Source organism: Gastrolobium bilobum, unplaced genomic scaffold (assembly GCF_033153095.1).
Source record: "Gastrolobium bilobum isolate Gb01-03AN ecotype WA unplaced genomic scaffold, APGP_CSIRO_Gbil_v1 utg14577, whole genome shotgun sequence".
Classification (NCBI taxonomy): Eukaryota; Viridiplantae; Streptophyta; class Magnoliopsida; order Fabales; family Fabaceae; genus Gastrolobium; species Gastrolobium bilobum.
Window position 1 is genome coordinate 13,866 of NW_026896114.1, and position 22,541 is coordinate 36,406.

At 34.5% G+C, this 22,541-nt stretch overlaps 2 protein-coding genes across 4 annotated transcripts; both read left to right on the plus strand.

The window, feature by feature from the left end:
- Positions 1-530: 530 nt before the first annotated feature.
- On the plus strand, positions 531-21,080 carry LOC133297854 (putative glucose-6-phosphate 1-epimerase). Of its 3 annotated transcripts, none has more exons than XM_061497075.1 (9): positions 531-820; positions 1,225-1,299; positions 1,922-1,978; positions 8,199-8,359; positions 8,508-8,648; positions 11,223-11,325; positions 15,737-15,836; positions 16,395-16,641; positions 20,968-21,080. In XM_061497075.1, exons 1-8 carry the CDS (start codon positions 692-694, stop codon positions 16,607-16,609), a joined length of 981 nt encoding a protein of 326 aa, XP_061353059.1. In that variant the 5' UTR covers positions 531-691; the 3' UTR covers positions 16,610-16,641; positions 20,968-21,080. The 3 variants fall into 3 exon arrangements, with proteins under 3 accessions (XP_061353059.1, XP_061353058.1, XP_061353057.1); XM_061497074.1 differs by lacking the exon at positions 20,968-21,080 and adding an exon at positions 17,007-17,469; XM_061497073.1 differs by lacking the exon at positions 20,968-21,080 and adding an exon at positions 17,019-17,469.
- LOC133297855 (peroxidase 16-like) lies at positions 20,550-22,192 on the plus strand. The gene is made up of 4 exons (XM_061497076.1): positions 20,550-20,765; positions 20,968-21,165; positions 21,266-21,431; positions 21,786-22,192. Exons 1-4 carry the CDS (start codon positions 20,550-20,552, stop codon positions 22,190-22,192), a joined length of 987 nt encoding a protein of 328 aa, XP_061353060.1.
- Positions 22,193-22,541: the final 349 nt, after the last annotated feature.

Below are 22,541 nucleotides of genomic sequence, written 5' to 3' on the forward strand. Positions count from 1 at the left end.
ATTTCGATCCATTCTTTTTCATTTCGATTTAGGATCCATGATAAAAGTTAAATTAAATTCAATACTTTGCATTTCGATTTCTTTTTCTGACTCCTTCCATAGAATCGGTTCTTTAATTTTCCGTTTGATCCATGTTTGATATTTGAATGATAGCGCCTCTGAATGATAATGATAATGGAAACTCACATTCAATTTCAATTTCGGTAGAGCGCTACAAAGAGAAGAATTTGGAGAGAGATGTTCATATTCCAAACCTAGAGAGAGAAATAGGGAATGAAGAGTAAAAATTAAGATTATAAGGGATAATTATGAACCGTTAGATTTAATTCAAATCTAACGGTGATGAGATTGGTGGTAAGGCTAGTAAACTTACCTGATGATAAGTATAACCATTTGCAAAGAACAAAAGTAAAGTTAAAGAATTTTTTTTTTTTTTTTTTTTTTTTTAATTTTGGTGGATGTCTATGCTGAGTATTATTTTGAAATAAAAAAGAAAGAAAGAAAAAGTAAAGGTTGGAGGTGCAGTTGCAGAGAGAGAGAGGATCTCGGGGGTTTGTCCGAGAAAGTAAAGAAATAAGCTTAACGGATGTGGCGGTGAAGTTGAGGAAGAGAGAGAGAGAGAGAGAGAGAGAGAGTTTGTGATTGTCAGTTATATTCAGATTCCACAAGCAGTAGCAGGTTATTAGGTATTATGAGTAACGAAAAGGAAAAAACTGCTCCTTCATCTGCACCTTCTTCTTCACCTTCCGTTGAGGTTTGCAAGGGCATCAATGGCTTCGACAAGGTTCTTCTTCGCGAGGCTCGTGGTTCCTCTGCCGAGGTCCTCTTCCTTACCATTCTTCTCTCTCTATATATCTGCATCTCTTCGTTTTTCTGCTTGATCTGCTTCTGCATGTTGCAATCTACCTCTTGATTCGCATCCGCAGTTTTAGATTTTGAGTTTCTCATCGTCGATTCTCGTTTTCTGGTTCTGATTCTGGAGTGTGGAGTGCTGATCTCGTGAGAGTTTATTTGGATCCAGATTTCATTTGTTGTTAGCGATGATTTTTCGTTCCGTTCACCGTAGTTGCGGTTTATTAGCGAGGATGCTCGATCTGACTTGTGCAATGATTTTCACTGAAATTAATAAAAAAAAATTTAAAAAAAATCGCTTGTGTTGTTGGCTGGCTCTGTCTGATTTGGATGGCATTTCATTCATTTCTTTGTTTTTGTTGTGATCTTCAGGTTTACCTGTACGGTGGTCATGTGACTTCTTGGAAGAACGACCATGGGGAGGAATTGCTTTTTCTTAGTAGTAAGGTGTGTGTATGTGGTATGAAACATGTTTTCATTTGATCTCATTGGTGTCAGTGCATTAATATAGTTAGCTCATTTCCTTTCTTACGCCACCAAGTTTAGTTTCAAAAATTTTTCTTCCGTTCTGTGGTGCCAAGACAGAAGGAAAAGAAAAAGAAAAAACTAATTTGTATACTTTAGGTCTCAAATCTCAATTAGATTGCTGAGTCTCAGTTTGCTATGAATATTTTCATACATTGAGTGACCAAAATAAATAACTTGACTTCTAATAACTACAGGATCTTTCGGTAGTTCCTGATTTTGATTTGCTTTTAAAAAACACTAATGTCAAACTTTATTTTCTGATGGGAGAGGATCAAACCAGGGCATTTAATTGGAAATGCATGAGTTTCTATCTTTGACTTGCGTATAATTTAATATATAAAATGTTTGAATCTCTTATGTTAATCTTTGCTTCAATAGCCATAAATTCCTCCGACTCTGAAATGAAGGGAACAATTAGCCAAAATTATTTTGATATGGTCTGGTCATGTGACTGTGCTTGGTATTGAAGATTTTCAACTCCAGCTTTCATGCTGATAAGCTACGATCCATGTTGTTTTATTATATCTTGTTCCTTGTGCAGGCTATATTTAAGCCTCCTAAGGCAATTCGTGGAGGGATTCCAATATGCTTTCCACAAGTATGTACTTTTTAACTATTTCTGTTTTCCGTAATTGCTTTCATCATGAAAATGAGGTGTTGAAGAAGAGGTAAAAAGTGGAGAAGGGAGAGAAGAGACTAGAGGTGAAAGTGTTAATGGTTCATGTGCACTCAAAACTTTTGCTCCAACATTGTTGGAATTATACCATTGTAAAGATAATCATAGACTGTAACATTCCTGCCAGAAAATTAAAATCGTAGTATCATATCTCAAGTAATCATACTACTGGCTGGAGGTTCATCAAGGGTATCTTAATGAGGTTGATTTGCAGGCAGGGATGGGGTTCAGGGCTAATTGAGTGGCTACTTGGGTTATGTAAACAGTACTATTGTGCTTTTTGTGCGATGGATTTTAGGACAATTTCAAAGAAGGAACCATTAAATAATTTAAATTTTCAATGGGATTAATTTTTAATGCTTTCAGCCAAGGAGAATAGGCCAGGGCAATGTGGATAACTAACCATAAAAAAGAAATAACCATATGCATCACATAATGCCTAGGTTTGATTGCATCACGCTACTGCAAAGGGATTAACTTGTTGTCATAATGTTAGGGTAAGAACCCTAAGAAGAGAAGAACAGAGCAAAAGAGGAAAAAATGGAAACTTGTATTATTCAATTGATGCCTTTCTGTAACAGAGTTATTCTCATTTTATACATTTCTCCCTAAGCCTTATACAATCAGCTATCTAACTAAAGAAATGACACGCAACCTATGTTACGTGGTAGCAAAACCATTAGTTGCCCAAACTAATACATGTGTCATTACATTGTAAATCCTTCTAGTCTCTTAGGACACCTACGTGTGCGATTAGGACGTTCCCTTAATGTAACAATCCCCTCCCCATCACAAGAGACCTTGTCCTCAAGGTCAAAATTGGGGTAACAGCGACGAAACTCCACCTCTCTCTCCCATGAAGCTTCCTCCGGAGAACCAGGAGACCAGTGGACGAACAACTCCCGAACTGGTTTACCACGAATCAATATAGTACAAGCATCCAACACATCTAGTGGTTGTTGTATGGGCATATTATCTACAAAATCACCAGGTATGGGAAGTGAAGAAGCGGTATCAGCATCAGAAGGCACATATGGTTTAAGTTGAGACACATGAAAAACAGGCTGAATTTGGCTTCCTTCAGGTAGTTGCAGCTCATAAGCCACTGGACCCAGCTTCTTAGACATGGAGAAAGGTCCAAAAAACCTTTTACTAAGCTTATGATTGGCTCTTCGTGCAACACTGATCTGCCTATAAGGTTGAAGACGCACCCAAACTCGATCTCCAACTAGAAAAGAACGTTCCTTGTGGTGTTTGTCATACTGATTCTTCATTCTGTTTTGGGTGCGTTGAAGATGAATTTTCAAACAAGCGAGTGTCTCATTGCGTTGTTGGAGCAGCATATCCAAGGACTCAACCTTCACCAATCCTCTTGGACAGAAAGGAATCATTGTTGTTGGTTTACCATAGACAGCTTGGTATGGTGCCATGCCAATAGCTGAGTGAGCAACTGAATTATAATGATATTGTGCCCAACATAGACATTCAGACCACTTTTTAGGTTGCTCAAAACAGAAACAACGTAGGTATTGCTCAACATATCTATTCGTAACTTCAGTAAGACCATCAGATTGAGGATGGTAGGCAGACGAAGTCCTCAACTTTGTTCCACTTAATTTGAAGAGATGAGACCAGAATTTGTTGACGAAAATTGGATCCCTATCAGTGAGAATGGAACGAGGGAAGCCATGATTCCGGACTACCAAATCACAAAATAAGTTGGCTACTGAGGCTGCTGTGTAAGAAGAAGATAAATGACCAAAATAAGCATACTTGGATAACCTGTCAATTATAACAACTATCGTGGTGTACCCTTTAGATGAAGGTAAGCCAACAATAAAGTCCATTGAAAGGTCTTCAAAAATTCCCTCTGGTGTGGGCAGTGGTTGCAATAATCCGGCTGACTTGGACGTTTCATACTTGACCTGCTGACAAGTTGCACATTTGCTAACAAAATCTTGCACATCCTTACGCATTGAACTCCAAATTTTTTTTGCAGACAGCCGAAGGTAAGTGCGCAAAACTCCTGCATGACCACCACTCAAAGAATAATGAGCCTCAGATAGTAAAGTTGGAATTAGGGAAGAGGTTGGACTTAACAAATATCTCTGTTTATGAAACAGAATACCATCCCTACTCAGAATGTTTGGTACACCCGCAGGTTCATCATAAGGCTTCCTATGTAACTGTACAAGGAAGGGATCAGATTTGTTTTGTTGTCTAATATCTTGCAGCACATCAAATTGAGGTTCTGTCAAAATAGTATTCAAGGAGCCCTCTTCATATACTTGCGATAATGCATCAGCAACTAAATTGGAACGACCAGGTTTGTATTCAATCCGAAATGAAAAACCCAATAATTTGCGTAAGTACCTCTGTTGTTCCGGAGTGTGTATGGATTGGGTTAATAGCTCTCTAATGCTTCTGTGGTCTGTGCGAATGACAAACTGAGAACCTAATAGGTACTGACGCCACCTTTTAACAGCAGCAGTGATGGCATACAATTCCCTGATATAAGTCGAAGCATTTGCCAATCGGTAACCCAATTTCTTGCCGAAATACGAAATGGGGTGGTCATTTTTCAACAAGACAGCTCCAACTCCAGAACCAGAAGCGCCAGTCTCCAAAACAAATGGCTCTTCAAAATTAGGAAGTGTCAGTACAGGTGTGTGTGTCATTGCTTCCTTGAGGGTCAGAAATGCCTCATCTGCAGCTTCAGACCAAGAAAAACCTGCTGAACCCTTAAGTAACTCGGTTAATGGCAAAGCAAGCATGGCATAATTTTTAACAAAACGCCTATAGTAACCAGTAAGGCCCAAAAACCCTCTTAACTGTTTTAAGCTCTTCGGGATTGGCCAATTGACCATGGCTGTAATTTTTTTAGGATCAGCAATTACACCATCTTTCCTTACTATATGGCCCAAGTATTCAATATTGTCCACCCCAAAAGCACATTCACTAATTTTAACAAAGAATCTATTTCTCAACAGACATTCAAGTGTTACTTCTAGATGCTTAACATGATCCTCCACAGATTTGCTAAAAATGAGTATATCATCAAAAAATACTATAATAAACCTGCGAAGAAATGGCTTGAATAACTGGTTCATGATAGCTTGGAAAGTAGCAGGCGCATTAGTCAAACCAAATGGCATGACTAAAAATTCGTAGTGTCCCTCATGCGTCCTGAAGGCTGTCTTTGGTATATCAGAAGGTTGCATACGAATTTGATGGTATCCCGCGCGAAGATCAATTTTGGAGAAAACTCGTGAGCCACCTAATTCATCCAAAAGCTTGTCAATGGTAGGAATTGGAAAACGATTCTTAATGGTGACTGCGTTCAACGCTCTATAATCTATACATAAGCGCCATAAATTGTCTTGCTTGCGAACCAACAATACCGGGGAAGAGAATGGACTCTTAGAATGTTGAATGAAACCAGCCTCTAATAAATCAGACACCTGTTTCTCGATCTCAGATTTCTGGTGATAAGCATAACGATAAGGTTTCACATTAACTGGTTCCCCTCTATCATGGAGGTGGATGGCATGATCAAGGCTTCTGAAGGGAGGTAACCCACGAGGAATGGTAAAAATATGCTGGAAACTAATCAATACCAACCACAAAGAAGGCAGAACTGATGCTCTAAAAGCTAACAACTCTGGAAGGATAGTGTTATTGTTGGCAGAACACTCATGCACCACGTCAGATTGTGGAACCTCCAATACATGGCACTCTGCTGTTTCCTTACCATGACAGCCAGATTTTTGTATGCCTTGTAAGCAGATTTGTTGACCTTGCCAAAAAAATTCCATAGACATTTGAGAGTAATCATGAGTAACACGACCCAATACTCCTAACCATGGCATGCCAAGAACAATGTTAAGATCAGCGAGATCAATCACCCAAAGATCAACAAAGAAAGAATAACCCCCTATAGAAATAGGAACTTTCAAGCACTTTCTATCAGCAATTAAAAATTCCCCATTGCCCAAAAATTCCCGTATCCTATGAGCATGAACCATAGGTAAACATAGTTCAGCCGCCAATTGCCTTTGGATGAAATTGTGTGTGCTACCCGAATCGACTAAGATAGACACCTCCTTATCTTGTAGCTGAGAAACAAAGGACAAGGATCTAGGTTGATCGTGGACATGTAAAGCGTGTAGGGAAGCATCCTTAGACTCCTTATTAGAAAACTCATCTTGCCACAATATCTGTTCCTCTTCACCCTCAAGATCATTCTCCTCGTCATCAACAATCATTAGTGACAATTTATTTTTACACTTGTGTTTCAACGACCATTTCTCGTCACAATAGTAACACAGACCCAATTCCCTTCTCTTTTGCATCTCAGCATGAGAAACTTTCTTCATATTGGAGGGAGCAGGTAGTGTAGGAATCGGTTGAACCGTATGTTGTTGTGTGCTACTGGTGGAAATAGGACTAGGATTATGAATTACCTCAGCTACTGCAGAAGGTTTCGAAAAATACCTTTCCTGTGAAGGCTGAAACGATGCCTTAAGCTCTCCGAAATGATCATCATAAGCCAACGCAAGAAGGATGGCTTGGTGAAGCGAAACAGGTTCTTTGAGTTGAACAGCGCTCCGCAATTCAGATTGCAACCCAGAGATGAAAAAATTCATCAACAAGTCATCATCGAGCCCAGAACTTGATTCACTAAGCTCTCAAAGCTTTGGATATATTCCCTCAACGAAGTAGTTTGAGTTAACTTTGACAAGGCACCCTTCAAATTCTTGTAGCCTGATGCGCCAAACCTCTGCCTCAAGGCCACCGTAAACTCCGTCCACGAATTGATTGTGCCACTGCTAAAAGTCCATTGGAACCATGCAGAAGCCATGCCCTCCATACGAAGACCCGCTAGCGACACCTTGGTTTCTTCTGGTATATTCTGAAGGTTGAAAAATAATCCAGCCTTGAATATCCAAATATTCGGATCACTCCCGTTAAAAATGGGTATTTCCATACGAACGCCCTTGAGTAATGCTCGTTGATCTGAAAAATTTTGCGGCATGGAATTCGGAGATGACGAAGACGTACCCCCTAGAGGACTGGAACGAGATCGTTCACGATGATTAGCATCCCCTGCCAAGAACGCCTCCTGAAGTTGTTGCATCTGGGTCACCAAAAGAGTAATCTGCGATCTTGTATCTGCAGCTTGAACACGGATCTCGTCTATGTGAGAATCAACGCGTGTTGAAAGGAATTCAATTCTTCTGACAATTCCTTAAGCCCCATGTTGAATTCAGGTAAGTGAAAGCACCAATTGTTAGGGTAAGAACCCTAAGAAGAGAAGAACAGAGCAAAAGAGGAAAAAATGGAAACTTGTATTATTCAATTGATGCCTTTCTATAACAGAGTTATTCTCATTTTATACATTTCTCCCTAAGCCTTATACAATCAGCTATCTAACTAAAGAAATGACACGCAACCTATTTTACGTGGCAGCAAAACCATTAGTTGCCCAAACTAATACATGTGTCATTACATTGTAAATCCTTCTAGTCTCTTAGGACACCTACGTGTGCGATTAGGACGTTCCCTTAATGTAACACATAATTCATAAACAATCATTCCTCTCTTTTTGATAGCTGATCACATAACATAGAAATTGGGGAAGTAGTCAACAGCTTAAGGCCCAAGTTAAATAACTAGCCTCTAATAAGAATAATTAACAGTCCAAATAAAAAAAAAAAAACAAATTAACGGAAATCCTATGCATAGACACAACTACAAAACCCCATCCTCAAACCCCAAACTGTAAGTTCTAACAAGATACCTGGAAGACTGAAAATATAAAATATGCTAGAGTAACAATTTACTATGATAGTTACCCTAAACACTTATGATCTGGTATGGCTTTGGATTCACTCCTGCAAATTAGAAAACCAATATAGATTTTTCTTCTATATTTTACTGCTGTCTTGATCAAACGAAATCGGCAACTATACTGAGATCCTAAATAACAACTAAACCAATTGAAATTAAAATCATCATTGACAATTCTACCATCTATTTCTGAATATTATCACACTTTGTAAATGGCCTTCCAAAAATTGCATTTGTTATTACTATTCTATTCTTGATGACATGGTCAAGGAATTGTGCTCTTTGTTTGCAGTTTGGAAGCCTCGGCTCCCTTGACCAGCATGGATTTGCTAGAAATCGGCTCTGGACTGTTGACGATGATCCTCCTCCTTTTCCAACAAATACTTTGAGCAAAGCCTTTGTTGATTTGATTCTGAAGCCCTCTGAAGAGGACATGAAGATTTGGCCTAACAGGTATTTATAAAAGACACTCAACATTTTGTTACCTATGTGTACCTTTATTTTTTACTACCTTGTTTAACATTAATCTCTTTATTTCATGGTTTCCATTGTTTACATTGTGTTTCTTTCTTCTATTAAATGTGTTTCTATTTGTATGTAGTTTTGAGTTCCGTCTTAGGGTAGCTCTGGGACCTGGAGGAGATCTGATGTTGACATCTCGGATTAGGAACACAAACAGTGATGGGAAGCCATTTTCGTTCACCTTTGCTTATCATACATATTTCTCTGTATCAGACATAAGGTGAGTGCTTGGAGCATATTTGTCTCACAGAGTAGTATTAATGTTCTGTTTTTTATTTCTGAATTTACACTATTGTTACATTTAGCAATTTGCTGCTGTTTGCTTGCAACCTTGGTTCGTCTACTTTAGTGATGACCAGTGTTGTTAAAATTGCGAGATAAATGTAGGATCGTATGATCCTACGATTTTCTCACGCTGGCCGAATCAAGTCGCTAATAAAATTGGTCTGAATCAAGATCGTATAGGATCGAGGAGCAAGAGCATAAAGATGGTAGGAACGTGCCATTCCACCATTGGAATGATTTTAAAATTTCCAAACCTGTTTGTCTTCTGATCTGGAAAATAAAAAATACCCATGACCCAAAAATTGAAAAGTACTCGAAAACTTGAAGAAATCACTCAGATTTTGCGATTGCCTTTTTCTCTCTAGTGACCGTGACTGCTAGTCTTTGCTTCTGGTGTAGTGATGTGAAATGAAAACTTTGTTTACACTGTCAAAGATTTGAAGAGACCACTCAGATTTGCGATTGATTTCTTCTCTCTAGTGACCGTGACTGCGGGTCTCTGTTTCTAGTGTATTGGTGCAATACCCAGTGTTGCGAGCCTAGGAGACCCATTGTGCTCTATTTCTTTGGGCCTGGGTGATGTTCCATTTTCGTGTGTTTTGATTTTGTGTTATCCTCAGATGACATTCCTTGTACAGTGAAATGAATCCCATCTCTCTGTTTCAAAATGTTTGATTTTTTTTATATTATTTTATTCTTATTATTTTGTGACCCTTTTATTTTATATATGATTACACATACCCTGGTACTATTCCCCAATTTGTTGACGGTGAAATATGAAATCTATATGTTTATCCCTAATTTTCGTTTTTGTGTTTTGACCTTCTCTATATTATTTTATATATTATTTTATTGTTATTTTATTATGACCCTTTTATTTTATTACTAAGGAGAAAATCAAATCTAATTTTAATCTTTAATGATTGAAATTGTGGTTTAAATAATTTTTAATATTTATAAATATTATTTTTTATAATTAAAATTAAAAATGTAAGATCTTACGATCCGTGTCGATCCCACGATTTACGATCTTGTCACTCCCTTCCAATCTCAGGTAAGATCTCTATTTTGACAACCTTGGTGATGACGTTTATTTAATTTTGCAATGAAAACTCAAATTATTATACTAGAAATTGGTAAATATTGTAACCAATGTTGTAATGATTGGTTGTCATATTTTTGTAGAGTGTAGATCCAAAAGTTCTTCATTGAACAAGTAGTGAATTTATGAAATAAAGGGATCACAAAACATTATTGCAGGAGCTTTAAATTTGGAGGTGTGGGTGGGAGTGTATAAATTTGGATGTTTGCATAAATGGTGTAGAGGAAGGCATAAGAAAACTAGAGAAGAAACCATTAAAAAAGACCATTGCTGTAAATTGTTTTACTGGAAATTCTGTTTTTAATAGAGCTGAATGGCATCAGTTGGTCCGCCTGTAATTAACCCCACATAGTGGGATAAGGCTTAGTTGTTATTATTGTATCTTTTGGCTGAGATCCAGTTCAAGATCCTCACAGTGAAAAATGGAATAGAATTATGTCATCTTAGCACTTGGGTGTTAGCTTGATTCCTCAACTTACTAATATGTAAATATTTTCCTTTTTATGTTGGCAGTTTGATTTAAATCGATGTCAGAATATGATGAGGTACCAGTGTCTTAGAATAGAATTTCAACAGTCAAGCAGTAACCAAATACACTAACAGTAGGCAAATTTCTAACTAAACAGAGAGGAGATAAGTCTGAATTGTCATTAACAACTTCAAAGGAAATTACAGGCAACCTGAATTTTAATTCAGGTGTTTAGGAAAAGTGAAATGCAGAAATAAAACAAAGGAAGATACGAGCTCTTCCTCATTCTCTTCCATCCTAATCATTCTCTCGTTTAATGGTTTCTCCCTTGTTCTCCCACTCAGCCCTGTCCATGTGTCCAACAGAAACTGCCACATTCTGCTTCACGTCCTCATCCTCACTTACTTGAGGAGTTAATCCCGTGTAGTATTGCTCACCCTTCCTTGTGTACACTTGTTTGACTAGGGGCCTATCAGAATGTGAAAGTTGACTTGGAATTTTTAAAATCAAGTGTGGCTTTATGGTTTTGGTATATGAAGGTGCAAAGTGTGGATACATTAGATTTTCAAAGTGTGCTGATTTAGAAATAATAAGCTACTCTACTGTTATTTCTTGAATTAAATTTGCGGCATGCAAATGCTACCATGTTGTCCAGTTAAATTTTTGGTGCATGTATACTTGACCAAAATGTGTCTCGTGTGATGAAATATTTAAGTTTGGTGTAGTTTCTCAACTTTCAGTTGGTTGAATTAGAAACTGAGTTATATCAATCCACATGTTTCATATTTATTTATTTTATATGCTAATTTGACTAGCAGTTTCTAATTGGCCTTTTTCTAGCTTACTTTTTGTGTGCAGATTTGTTCATTATTATTGTGATATATAGATAGATGGATATATGGATAGAGCATCTAACTAGTTTAGTTGCATGTATTCAGTGAAGTTCGGGTAGAGGGATTAGAGACCCTGGATTATCTTGACAACTTGCAGAACAAGGAGCGCTTTACTGAGCAAGGGGATGCTTTAACGTTTGAATCAGAAGTAAGTTTGGTTATTCCCTTCTATTTTGTTTAGGAAGCGTTAAATGTAGGATGATTCATTTCAGTAAATTGAATTAACTGAAGTGTATTAAATATAGTTTTTTACTTTTCCAGTTTTCCTCTAAATAAATGTTCTAAATTGAAGTTAAAAAGTTAGTGTTTTAATTAACAAAATAGAAAACTGATAGGCCCGTACCACCTGGTTACACAGAAGATGCTTTTCATTTTTTAATTATTTATAAAATTTAAATTATTTTTGCTTGTGTTGAATTCATTCCAAAAGTGGGCTGCAAACTGTAATACCCCATATTTTTAGTAACTTTAACCTTATGCCTTTTAGTTAATTTGAGGAACTCAAACTTTTAAGTTTCGAGGACGAAACTTCTTTTAAGGAGGGTAGAATGTAATACCCCATATTTTTATTAATAAAATAGTAATAATAATAATAATAAACTATAAATTAGTAGTAATAATATATATGTATATATATATATATATATTTTATGGTGATAGATAACAAAACTATAATATTAATTTTATCTTTAATAAAATTATTTTGTGCGATATGAGTGCTATTGAAAAATAATTTTGATACTTTGTAGTACTCTAGATTATTTATAATAAAATAATATTAATATGTGTGTGTATATATATATAAGATGATAAATTATGATTAATTGATTGATTGATGATTTATGCATTAATGTTTGATTGGTAATATTTGATTGGATTAGGATGAGTCAACAAACATAAATTGTTTAGATATGATAAATTAACAAACATAAATTGTTTAGATATGATGAGTCAACAAACATAAATTGTTTAGATATGATGAGTCAGCATTGAGTCAGTAATGTATGAAGCCAATATATGAGTCAAATATATCAATAAAGAAAAAGGAAATAAATGCACGAAACCTATATCTGAATCCAAAACTTCAACTATAAATAGAGGCCTAACTTGACCAAACCAATTCACTCTGAATCCTCAATAATTCTCCACCACTCTTCTTCTCCTCTACATTCTCTTTTTCTCTCTCCTCACTTTAAATTTTTATTTTTATTATTATCTTTCTTTGGTTACCAACCGCTTCTCTTTCCCAAGTTGTAGAAGTCACCAAACACGGAGACCAGGTAATCCTAATCTCTAGGTGGTTGTAGATTTGTTGTGTATGAAATTTTATTGGGTGTATCCTAATCTTTAGGTAGTTATATGTTTGATATGTGTAATCCTAATCCCTATGTTCTCTTAGGATACTTTATATATATGAAATACATTGTATGTAATCCTACCCCGTATTTTTATTAATAAAATAGTAATAATAATAATAATATAATAATAATAATAAACTATAAATTAGTAGTAATAATATATATGTATATATATATATATATATATATATATATATATATATATATTTTATGGTGATAGATAACAAACTATAATATTAATTTTATCTTTAATAAAATTATTTTGTGCGATATGAGTGCTATTGAAAAATAATTTTGATACTTTGTAATACTCTAGATTATTTATAATAAAATAATATTAATGTGTGTGTGTATATATATAAGATGATAAATTATGATTAATTGATTGATTGATGATTTATGCATTAATGTTTGATTGGTAATATTTAATTGGATTAGGATGAGTCAACAAACATAAATTGTTTAGATATGATAAGTTAACAAACATAAATTGTTTAGATATGATGAGTCAGCATTGAGTCAGTAATGTATGAAGCCAATATATGAGTCATATATGTCAATAAAGAAAAAGGAAATAAATGCACGAAACCCATATCTGAATCCAAAACTTCAACTATAAATAGAGGCCTAACCTGACCAAACCACTTCACTCTGAATCCTCAATAATTCTCCACCACTCTTCTTCTCCTCTACACTCTCTCTTTCTCTCTCCTCACTTTAAATTTTTATTTTTATTATTATCTTTCTTTGGTTACCAACCGCTTCTCTTTCCCAAGTTGTAGAAGTCACCAAACACGGAGACCAGGTAATCCTAATCTCTAGGTGGTTGTAGATTTGTTGTGTATGAAATTTTATTGGGTGTATCCTAATCTTTAGGTAGTTATATGTTTGATATATGTAATCCTAATCCTTATGTTCAATTAGGATATTTTATATATATGAAATATATTGTATGTAATCCTAAGTCTTAGATTATTGGGAAGAACGGATACAATCTTTTTCACATCAGTTTCACATCGGAGGCATAAAGCCCAAAAGTTGTGTTCATCACCTTGGGAGGTACCATCCCAAAGCTATCTTCCCACCGTTAATTTATTACAAACACACACAATCAGGAAAGATTCAATCATAATTATTTATTCTTTAAGTATTATCATCTCTAAATGAATTACTCAAGTGCATTATAATTTTCCAAAGTATCATAATTCAAACAACTATTATCCTAAATTTTTGAATTTATATAACAATTCAATTCTTCAACATTCATCATAGTAAAATCCAAATCCGATCATCATCATAACTTTCCAATTTATTCAAGGATATGATAATTCAAATCTTCAACATTCATCACAGTAAAATCCAAATCTGATCCTCATCATAACTTTCCAATTTATTCAAGGATATTATAATTCAAATCTTCAACATTCATCATAGAAAAATCCAAATCCCATCATCGTCATTCAAATAATCTAATCACATCAATTATCATAGTTATTAATAATATAAATATTCAAATTCAATCATTAAAACACATATTTAGAAACTTTTTCTTAAAGAGTAGTATAATTCCATAATTTTCATAATTATTCAATAAGATCCATATATTGCACATGAATTAAATCTTATACCATACATTGCACATAATTATAATTTCTAAAATAATAACATTTTATATCATATATTGCACATAATCATAATTTCTAAAATAAAAGTTTATATCATATATTGCACATAATCATAATTTCTGAAATAATAAAAGTTTTCCAAAAATATTCTAATTATTATATGTAGCAATTTAAATTTAAATAAAACAAATACCTATATATATAGAAATGTTCATACCAAACTATTAAGAACATCTACGGATTACATATAAGGATTATGCCCAAATTTCATATAATAGAGATAACCTAAACACCTAGGGATTAGGATTACATCCAAGTTTTATATAAAAGAAATAACCTACGAATAGGATTACATATACCAAAATTCATATCAATCAATATAATCCATGACTCTCTAGGGATTAGGATTACATACAATATATTTCATATATATAAAGTATCCTAAGAGAACATAGGGATTAGGATTACATATATCAAACATATAACTACCTAAAGATTAAGATACACCCAATAAAATTTCATACACAACAAATCTGCAACCACCTAGAGATTAAGATTACCTGGTCTCCGTGTTTGGTGACTTCTACAACTTGGGAAAGAGAAGCGGTTGGTAACCAAAGAAAGATAATAATAAAAATAAAAATTTAAAGTGAGGAGAGAGAAAGAGAGAGTGTAGAGGAGAAGAAGAGTGGTGGAGAATTATTGAGGATTCAGAGTGAATTGGTTTGGTCAGGTTAGGCCTCTATTTATAGTTGAAGTTTTGGATTCAGATATGGGTTTCGTGCATTTATTTCCTTTTTCTTTATTGATATATTTGACTCATATATTGGCTTCATACATTACTGACTCAATGCTGACTCATCATATCTAAACAATTTATGTTTGTTAACTTATCATATCTAAACAATTTATGTTTGTTAACTTATCATATCTAAACAATTTATGTTTGTTGACTCATCCTAATCCAATCAAATATTACCAATCAATTAATCATAATTTATCATCTTATATATATACACACACATATTAATATTATTTTATTATAAATAATCTAGAGTATTACAAAGTATCAAAATTATTTTTCAATAGCACTCATATCGCACAAAATAATTTTATTAAAGATAAAATTAATATTATAGTTTGTTATCTATCACCATAAAATATATATATATATATATATATACATATATATTATTACTACTAATTTATAGTTTATTATTATTATTATATTATTATTATTATTACTATTTTATTAATAAAAATATGGGGTATTACACAAACACTATGTGTGTCAGTGTGTGCTCGGGTGTGTGCACATGCTTGTGTGGAAAGATGAAGAGATGTGAAAGTGTGTGCAGGTTTAGGTTACTATTCTTTGTTCACAGAAACAATTAAATAGTTGCTTCTTCCCCATCCCCATCCCTACCCTCTGCCTTTTTCTTTTCATCTTCCTTTTCTTGCTTTCGTTTCTTATCTTCAATTTATTTTTCACCCTTTTGCTCGTTACCATTGCTACAGATGTTTCACAGGCTTTGTTGAGTATAACCTGATGCTTCTCTTTTTGTTCATATAATAGGTTGACAAGATATATCTCAGCACCCCTACAAAGATTGCAATTATTGATCATGAAAAAAAGAGAACATTTGTTTTGCGTAAAGATGGCCTTCCTGATGCTGGTGAGTATTATCAAGCTCATCTTATATACCAAGTTTGTTATACTCATCACGGTACTAATCAGGATTTTAGCTATTTGAAGTTTTATAATTTAAGAACATATAATTATACTTCATATGTGTAAATATACAAGAACTGAATGGTGGAGTAAAAAGTCAGCTTTCCGTTAGAGCATAGCGTAAAATACGTATCCGTTCTTATTTCCATGTCTGAAATCTTCCAGTAAGTTTGTAAAATAAGTAGAAAGTGACTAATTTTGTGAGCAACTTTGATTTAAGCTAGCAATGGCATTTTTCAAATCTAACTTTAATACCTTTGGATGCTTGATTTGGGATGTAATTTAGTAATGTAGACTTTTTAAAGCCAGTACTACTGGAGAATAAGAAGCATGAATTGGTAGCTTCATTTGACTCACGCTTCACAACTCTGAACCAAGTAGATCATTACATATGTCTTTTATTACAATTGAGTTGTGACTTTTAAGTTCCCAAATTTAAGTGACTGTCCTTCTGGCCCTTTTTTTTTTTAAAAAAAAAAATATTTATTATTTATCTATGCAGTTGTGTGGAATCCTTGGGATAAGAAAGCAAAGGCTATGGCTGATTTTGGTGATGATGAGTATAAGCATATGCTTTGCGTGGAGGCTGCTGCTATTGAAAAGCCTATTACTTTGAAACCAGGAGAAGAATGGAAAGGAAGACTTGAGCTTTCAGCTGTTCCCTCTAGTTATTGTAGTGGCCAGCTTGATCCCCAGAGAGTTCTTCAGGGCAGCTGAAAGATCATTGCTGTGTTCTGTTGTCTGTACAGGTAATAACTGCAAATTGATATGTATCAACTGTCCTGTATCAACTGTCCTCTAACATTGCCGTAAAAAGGAACGACTTAAACCTTGACTTAGGTTGTTCTACCTTAATTGTTGGGTACTAAAGAATTGAACTAGAAATTATTCCCCATTTTTTTAGTAGGCATGTTTCTTTATTTTGTACCATGAAATGGCAGAGCAGTTTTTTTTTTAAAAAAATTCTATAATGCTTGTGCGTTGTCATGCAAGTTTCAAATTGAGTAGTTCTTCTCACTGGTGACGTATATTATTGCTTAAGCTGATGTATATCTCCATTGTCTTTCATACCCGTGTTGATCCATTTAAATGTCACACTAATCTTTTAGGAAAGATTTATCTGCAGGTAGCCTGTTGCAACATTTATGGATAATGAAAAGAAAGTGTCTCAGTAATTTTGCTCCTTCATGTTCCATTTAAGTCTGTGTCGGACAGATGAACTCATGTTGGATAAGATTTTATTAAACTATTTTTTCCTTGTAATGGATGACCAATATGGTCATAACAAACTGAACAAAGCATATAAGCAGAAGAGTCCACAGTTGTTGCCATGGAAGATCGAAATTACAGCCTACAATTCAACAGATTTTCGCGTTGGGTTGAATGGTCCAGACCCAGAGGGATTCCTTTTTAATCCACATAGTTTTTTGGGTTCTGAAATCCCTATAAATTGTTTATTACTATAAGTTGTAGGCTAATGAATACATCCCTGAAGAATATTTTATTATACTAAAGGAATGTATAACAGAAGAATGGTTGACAGGTCATATTAAATATTTTTGGGTTATTTTGTTATACAATCTTATTTTGCCTTCTTTCTCCAGCTTCCTAGAGTAAAATAACATTTTACTAGCTATTGATGTTCATGTTTGTGATGGAGTAATGTTTTATATCTGATAAGATTAGGAGACTATTTCTTTGGTATCACTTTGTACCAGTTGATTATGATGCCAATTAGTAAACTAGTTGGTTTAACAGTAATTAATTTATTGGTTATCCATTTTGAATTAGGATAGTGATTAGTGATTACATTTGGCCAATGGATATGGACCATTCTCCCCGTTGTTTTCCTCTCCTTAGTTGGTTTGTTATTAAATAATCTCTTAGTTGTCCATTTAAGTTTGTGATTACAATATTATCATTTGGTCAGCGGATATTCCTTGTCTTGTTTTCCTCTCTTTCCTCAATTTTTGGCATATTTATCTTGTAGAGCTGAGTGAGGAATGGATTTGCACGACCTGCTGTAAGATTTGTGAAGGCGTACTTTTCTCTCTTTAGCCTCTTGATTTTTTCCCTTATTATTTCACGTACAACAAAAATTTTCAAACCATGTTATTCTTCAGAGTGAATTTCACCCAACGTAGTATAGCAAGTCATACAATTTTGGTTGAAGTGGTGGTCACAGGCTGGGCAACATAAGTCGTTGACGTAAAACTCTGAATTTCAATCTTAAACGGCAGTAAAATGATATACAGTATCAAGGTCTAATTACGATGATAGTTAAATATCTTGTATTCAAAGTTAGATACAAGCCATCTTGTCCAATGCTCTACATAGACGGAACATGTTTCTCCATGATCATAATGCTGTTGTAATTAATATCTTCGGCATATTTGTTGCTCGTTTAGACTTGAATCACAGATGCTGGAATAGCGTGTACTGTTGTTGCCTTGCACAGACATTATCCTGGATGCCTATAGATTATCCTGAAAGCCCATAGATCATCGAATATGCTTGCTTGCTTGCACGCTCATTGACTTGTAATATGTCATTATCGTTATTGCAAAAGTAGCTCCCTTAACTAGTTTTTAATTACTAGGTAATGAACTTGTTCTAAATTGGCTGGATGACTTCTCGTATGGTTTTTAAAATACACGTGTCCTCTCGTATTTTTCACGCACATATAACTCTTCACATTACGGGTCATACAACCTCCCATTTACATGGTTGAAACAGTTATGACTTCACATTTCCTATATTGAGAGGAAATCTTCTACATCTTATAAATAGAAGGCTTTGCCTTACTGAAAGGATCATCTTCTCCATCATTCAAGCTTGTTGTTACTCTGTTGGATTTTCACCTCAGTCATGACCAAATCCAATTCACCTACTCACTTTCATATTTAGTTAACTTGAGGCTAGTATGATGACTCCTTCGAACCTTGGTCTATACCATTGCCTTTCTAGTCATAGTTAGATCAATATACTTCACTAGTTTGGGATACAGACTTCCATTTCCATCTTCTGACTAGTTCAGAACTGAATATATTATTTTAGTAATCATCGAGCAGTGTAGACATGGTACTAACTGTTCAAATTTAGATGCAATATAGAAACCATAAATTAAATTGCTTCTTGGGAAATCAAGGTCTGCAAGTCATCCCAAAAATTAAGATTTGGTCTCATTTGCTACATCTTCAACTTGGTGATATTTTAGAAAAGAGATATTCGTGCGTTGATCTAGGAAATTGGTCGATTCAAATTAATTGCTTCTCCCGCAAAAAAATGTATATGATAAAACCATGGAAGAAAGAAAGGGGAAAACTATATATATATATATATATATATATATATATATATATATATATATATATATATATACATGCATTATGTTCTAAGCGATTGCTGAGTCCTAGTCCAATTTGCCAATCAATTTTTTGTTTCTTTCCCGTTAGCATTGAAAACTGAAAAGTAATAGTATAATAATTAGATTAGATCGCCGTTTATGTGGACATTTAATAAATAAAAACTCAACACAACTTGAACCTGATTGGAGTCTTTGACCTAGAATTTGATCCTCCTCAAAATGCCACATGATTGGATTTCGTGTATGCGCATTTGGGTGAACATGATTGAGAAAATTAACATCAGGTCTCGTGATGTAGATAGCAAAATTGTATATTTTTGTTGGGGAAGGATATTGTAACAATTAACTAGTGTTACTACCGATCAATTTCACCGTTAGATCGTTATTATTTCCATCTTTGTATGATTATGATTCCCCATATTTAATACTTTATATTTATTTTCAACTTGTATGGTTATGATTTTTCATATTTAATGCTTTCACATTAAATATAAGGAATCATAACCATACAAAGATGGAAATAAATATAACCGTTGAATCAACATAATCCATCTAACGATAAAATTGATTGGTAATAACATTGGTAGTAACACTAGTTGGTTGTTACAATATCCTATCCCAATTTTGTTATCTAATTTTGATGACATCAATACTGAAGTAGGCCGTATGTGAGTTAGTTAGGAGATAGTAACTTGCAATTGAGTTGACAAATCCCATATACACGTATAAATTGCAAAGCTTGACATTCTCTAATTATATACATAAATATTTATAATTTCCCTCTAAATATGTGTGTGTGAGAGAGAGAGAGAGAGAGAGATCAATGTCTCTTTCTTTGATCGTTATCTCATCTATTCAATATCCTTTAATTCTTGCTTACCCAGTACATGCTTACTTTCCAACACGTTATTAGTAATTATATAATATGATACATAGCATTAAACTTTCAGGCTTCCCAATAACATCTCTACACATTCTCAACGCAGCATAATTCTTCACTCAACTGTGATAAATACTTAATGTGCTAGCAACAGTACACCAAGAATTTGCCAACTAAGCATGAAGCACGCCTCCTTCAACCCTCATAAAATACTTGTGTCTGTGGCCAGACTGTTAATGAACCTGACCTTTTGTTCTTATTCTCACCAATCATTCTCCAATATAGTATAACCTTCAATTTCAATCCATTTTTTTTTATTACACACACACACACACATATAAAGACCTTACAATTTCTAGAATTAGAAACAATTCATAGTAGCAAAACAGAACAGAACAAAACAAATAGTAATGGAAGCTCCTACGTTAGTTGTAGTCTTATCTTCCTTGCTGCTTATCTTGTCTAGTAAACAAACAAGCTCAGCTCAACTTACTCTCGGTTTCTACAACAATATATGCCCTAATGTGGAACAATTGGTTCGCTCTGCTGTGGTGCAGAAGTTCCAAGAGACCTTTGTAACTGCTTCTGGCACTCTACGACTCTTCTTCCATGATTGCTTTGTTCGGGTTTGTAAGCCTACTTGATGAGCTTTAGTTATGAATGATGTTTCCATGATAATTATCTCACAAAACTGTTAAATTAATGCTGATTCAGTTCAAATAACTTTGACTTGACGTTTTTTCATTCACCAATCTACTCAAAGGAGCATTTATATCATTTATATCGCTCATTGAAAATGTTATTGATTATGTTTTTATGTCTGCACAGGGTTGTGATGGTTCCATTTTGCTTACATCTCCAAATGGTAAGGCAGAGAAAGATAATCCTATTAACCTTTCACTAGCTGGGGATGGCTTTGACACAGTGATTAAAGCCAAAGCAGCAGTTGATAGTGATCCTCAGTGCACAAACAAAGTCTCTTGTGCTGATATACTTGCTCTTGCTACTAGAGATGTTATAAATTTGGTATTATTTCACTTTGACATTACTTTTATTTACTATGTGATGTGACTATACTATCTGGCATCATCACTTTAACGAATAATCCAATAATTGCATGATGTAGACTGGGGGACCATTTTATCAAGTTGAATTGGGAAGGCGTGACGGGAGAATATCTACTATTGCAAGTGTTGACCACCGTCTTCCTCGACCTTTCTTCAATTTGGATCAACTCAATTCCATGTTTAGCTTCAATGGTCTCTCCCAGACAGATATGATTGCCTTATCAGGTAACTTCACTAACATAAAGTTGTAAGGTTCTGTTATTTCATTAATCAAGCCACTTTGCACCAAATGATTAATCTTTAGGGAAAAGTTGTGGTTTACTCCAAAATTACTTATGCTCTTGTGATTTGTTTTTATCACATATGCTCATGTGGTTTGCAAAAGGGTATGTTTTTTATCACATATGTCCCTGTGATTTTTTACTTTTTACAAATCACAGAGGGATATGTGATAAAAAAACCATAGAACATAGGTGATTCTGAAACAAACCAGAAAGATATTGGTGAACTTTTCGCTAAACTTTATTTTTAACTTATTTCATTTTATAAGGAGCCTGAGAATGATGTGTTTTGTGTTAGGTGCACATACAATTGGATTCTCTCATTGCACTGTCTTCTCTAAGCGAATCTACAACTTCAGCCCCAGACAGAGAATTGACCCAACACTAAATTTACAATATGCCTTGCAGCTTAGACAAGAGTGCCCTCTAAGAGTTGATCCTAGAATCGCCATAAACATGGACCCTGTCACACCTCAAAAGTTTGACAATCAGTACTACAAGAATCTGCAGCAAGGAATGGGTCTATTCACTTCTGATGAAGTGCTGGATATAGATGAAAGGTCAAAGGCTACAGTCAACTTATTTGCATCCAATGAACAAGCTTTTGAGAGTGCTTTTGTTGCTGCTATTACTAAGATGGGAAGGATAAATGTTAAAACTGGAAATCAAGGTGAAATAAGGATTGATTGCAGCAAGGTGAACTAGGAAAGTACAAAGATGGTATCGTGCTTTAGAATAATACTTGTTGCAATGAGAGTGGAAATTTTAAAAAGTACAAGAGTAGTTGCAATAAGATGGTGAGAACCCTGAAGATATGAGGTATTGTGTGAAAGTATGTGAGAGTTGCTTTATTCAATTCTTTACTTTTTTTTGTTCATATGTGAATCTGATATGTGTGGGTAGCTTTATCCAATTGTTTGATAATTTGAAGTTGTATTAATAATTGATGGAGTTCTTTCAGATGTACTCAAGAATTCAAGTTCCCTTGGGAATGAAAGCAAAAATTTATTACAAACAGAGAAAGGGACAATAAAATTATAGATGCATCCACAAC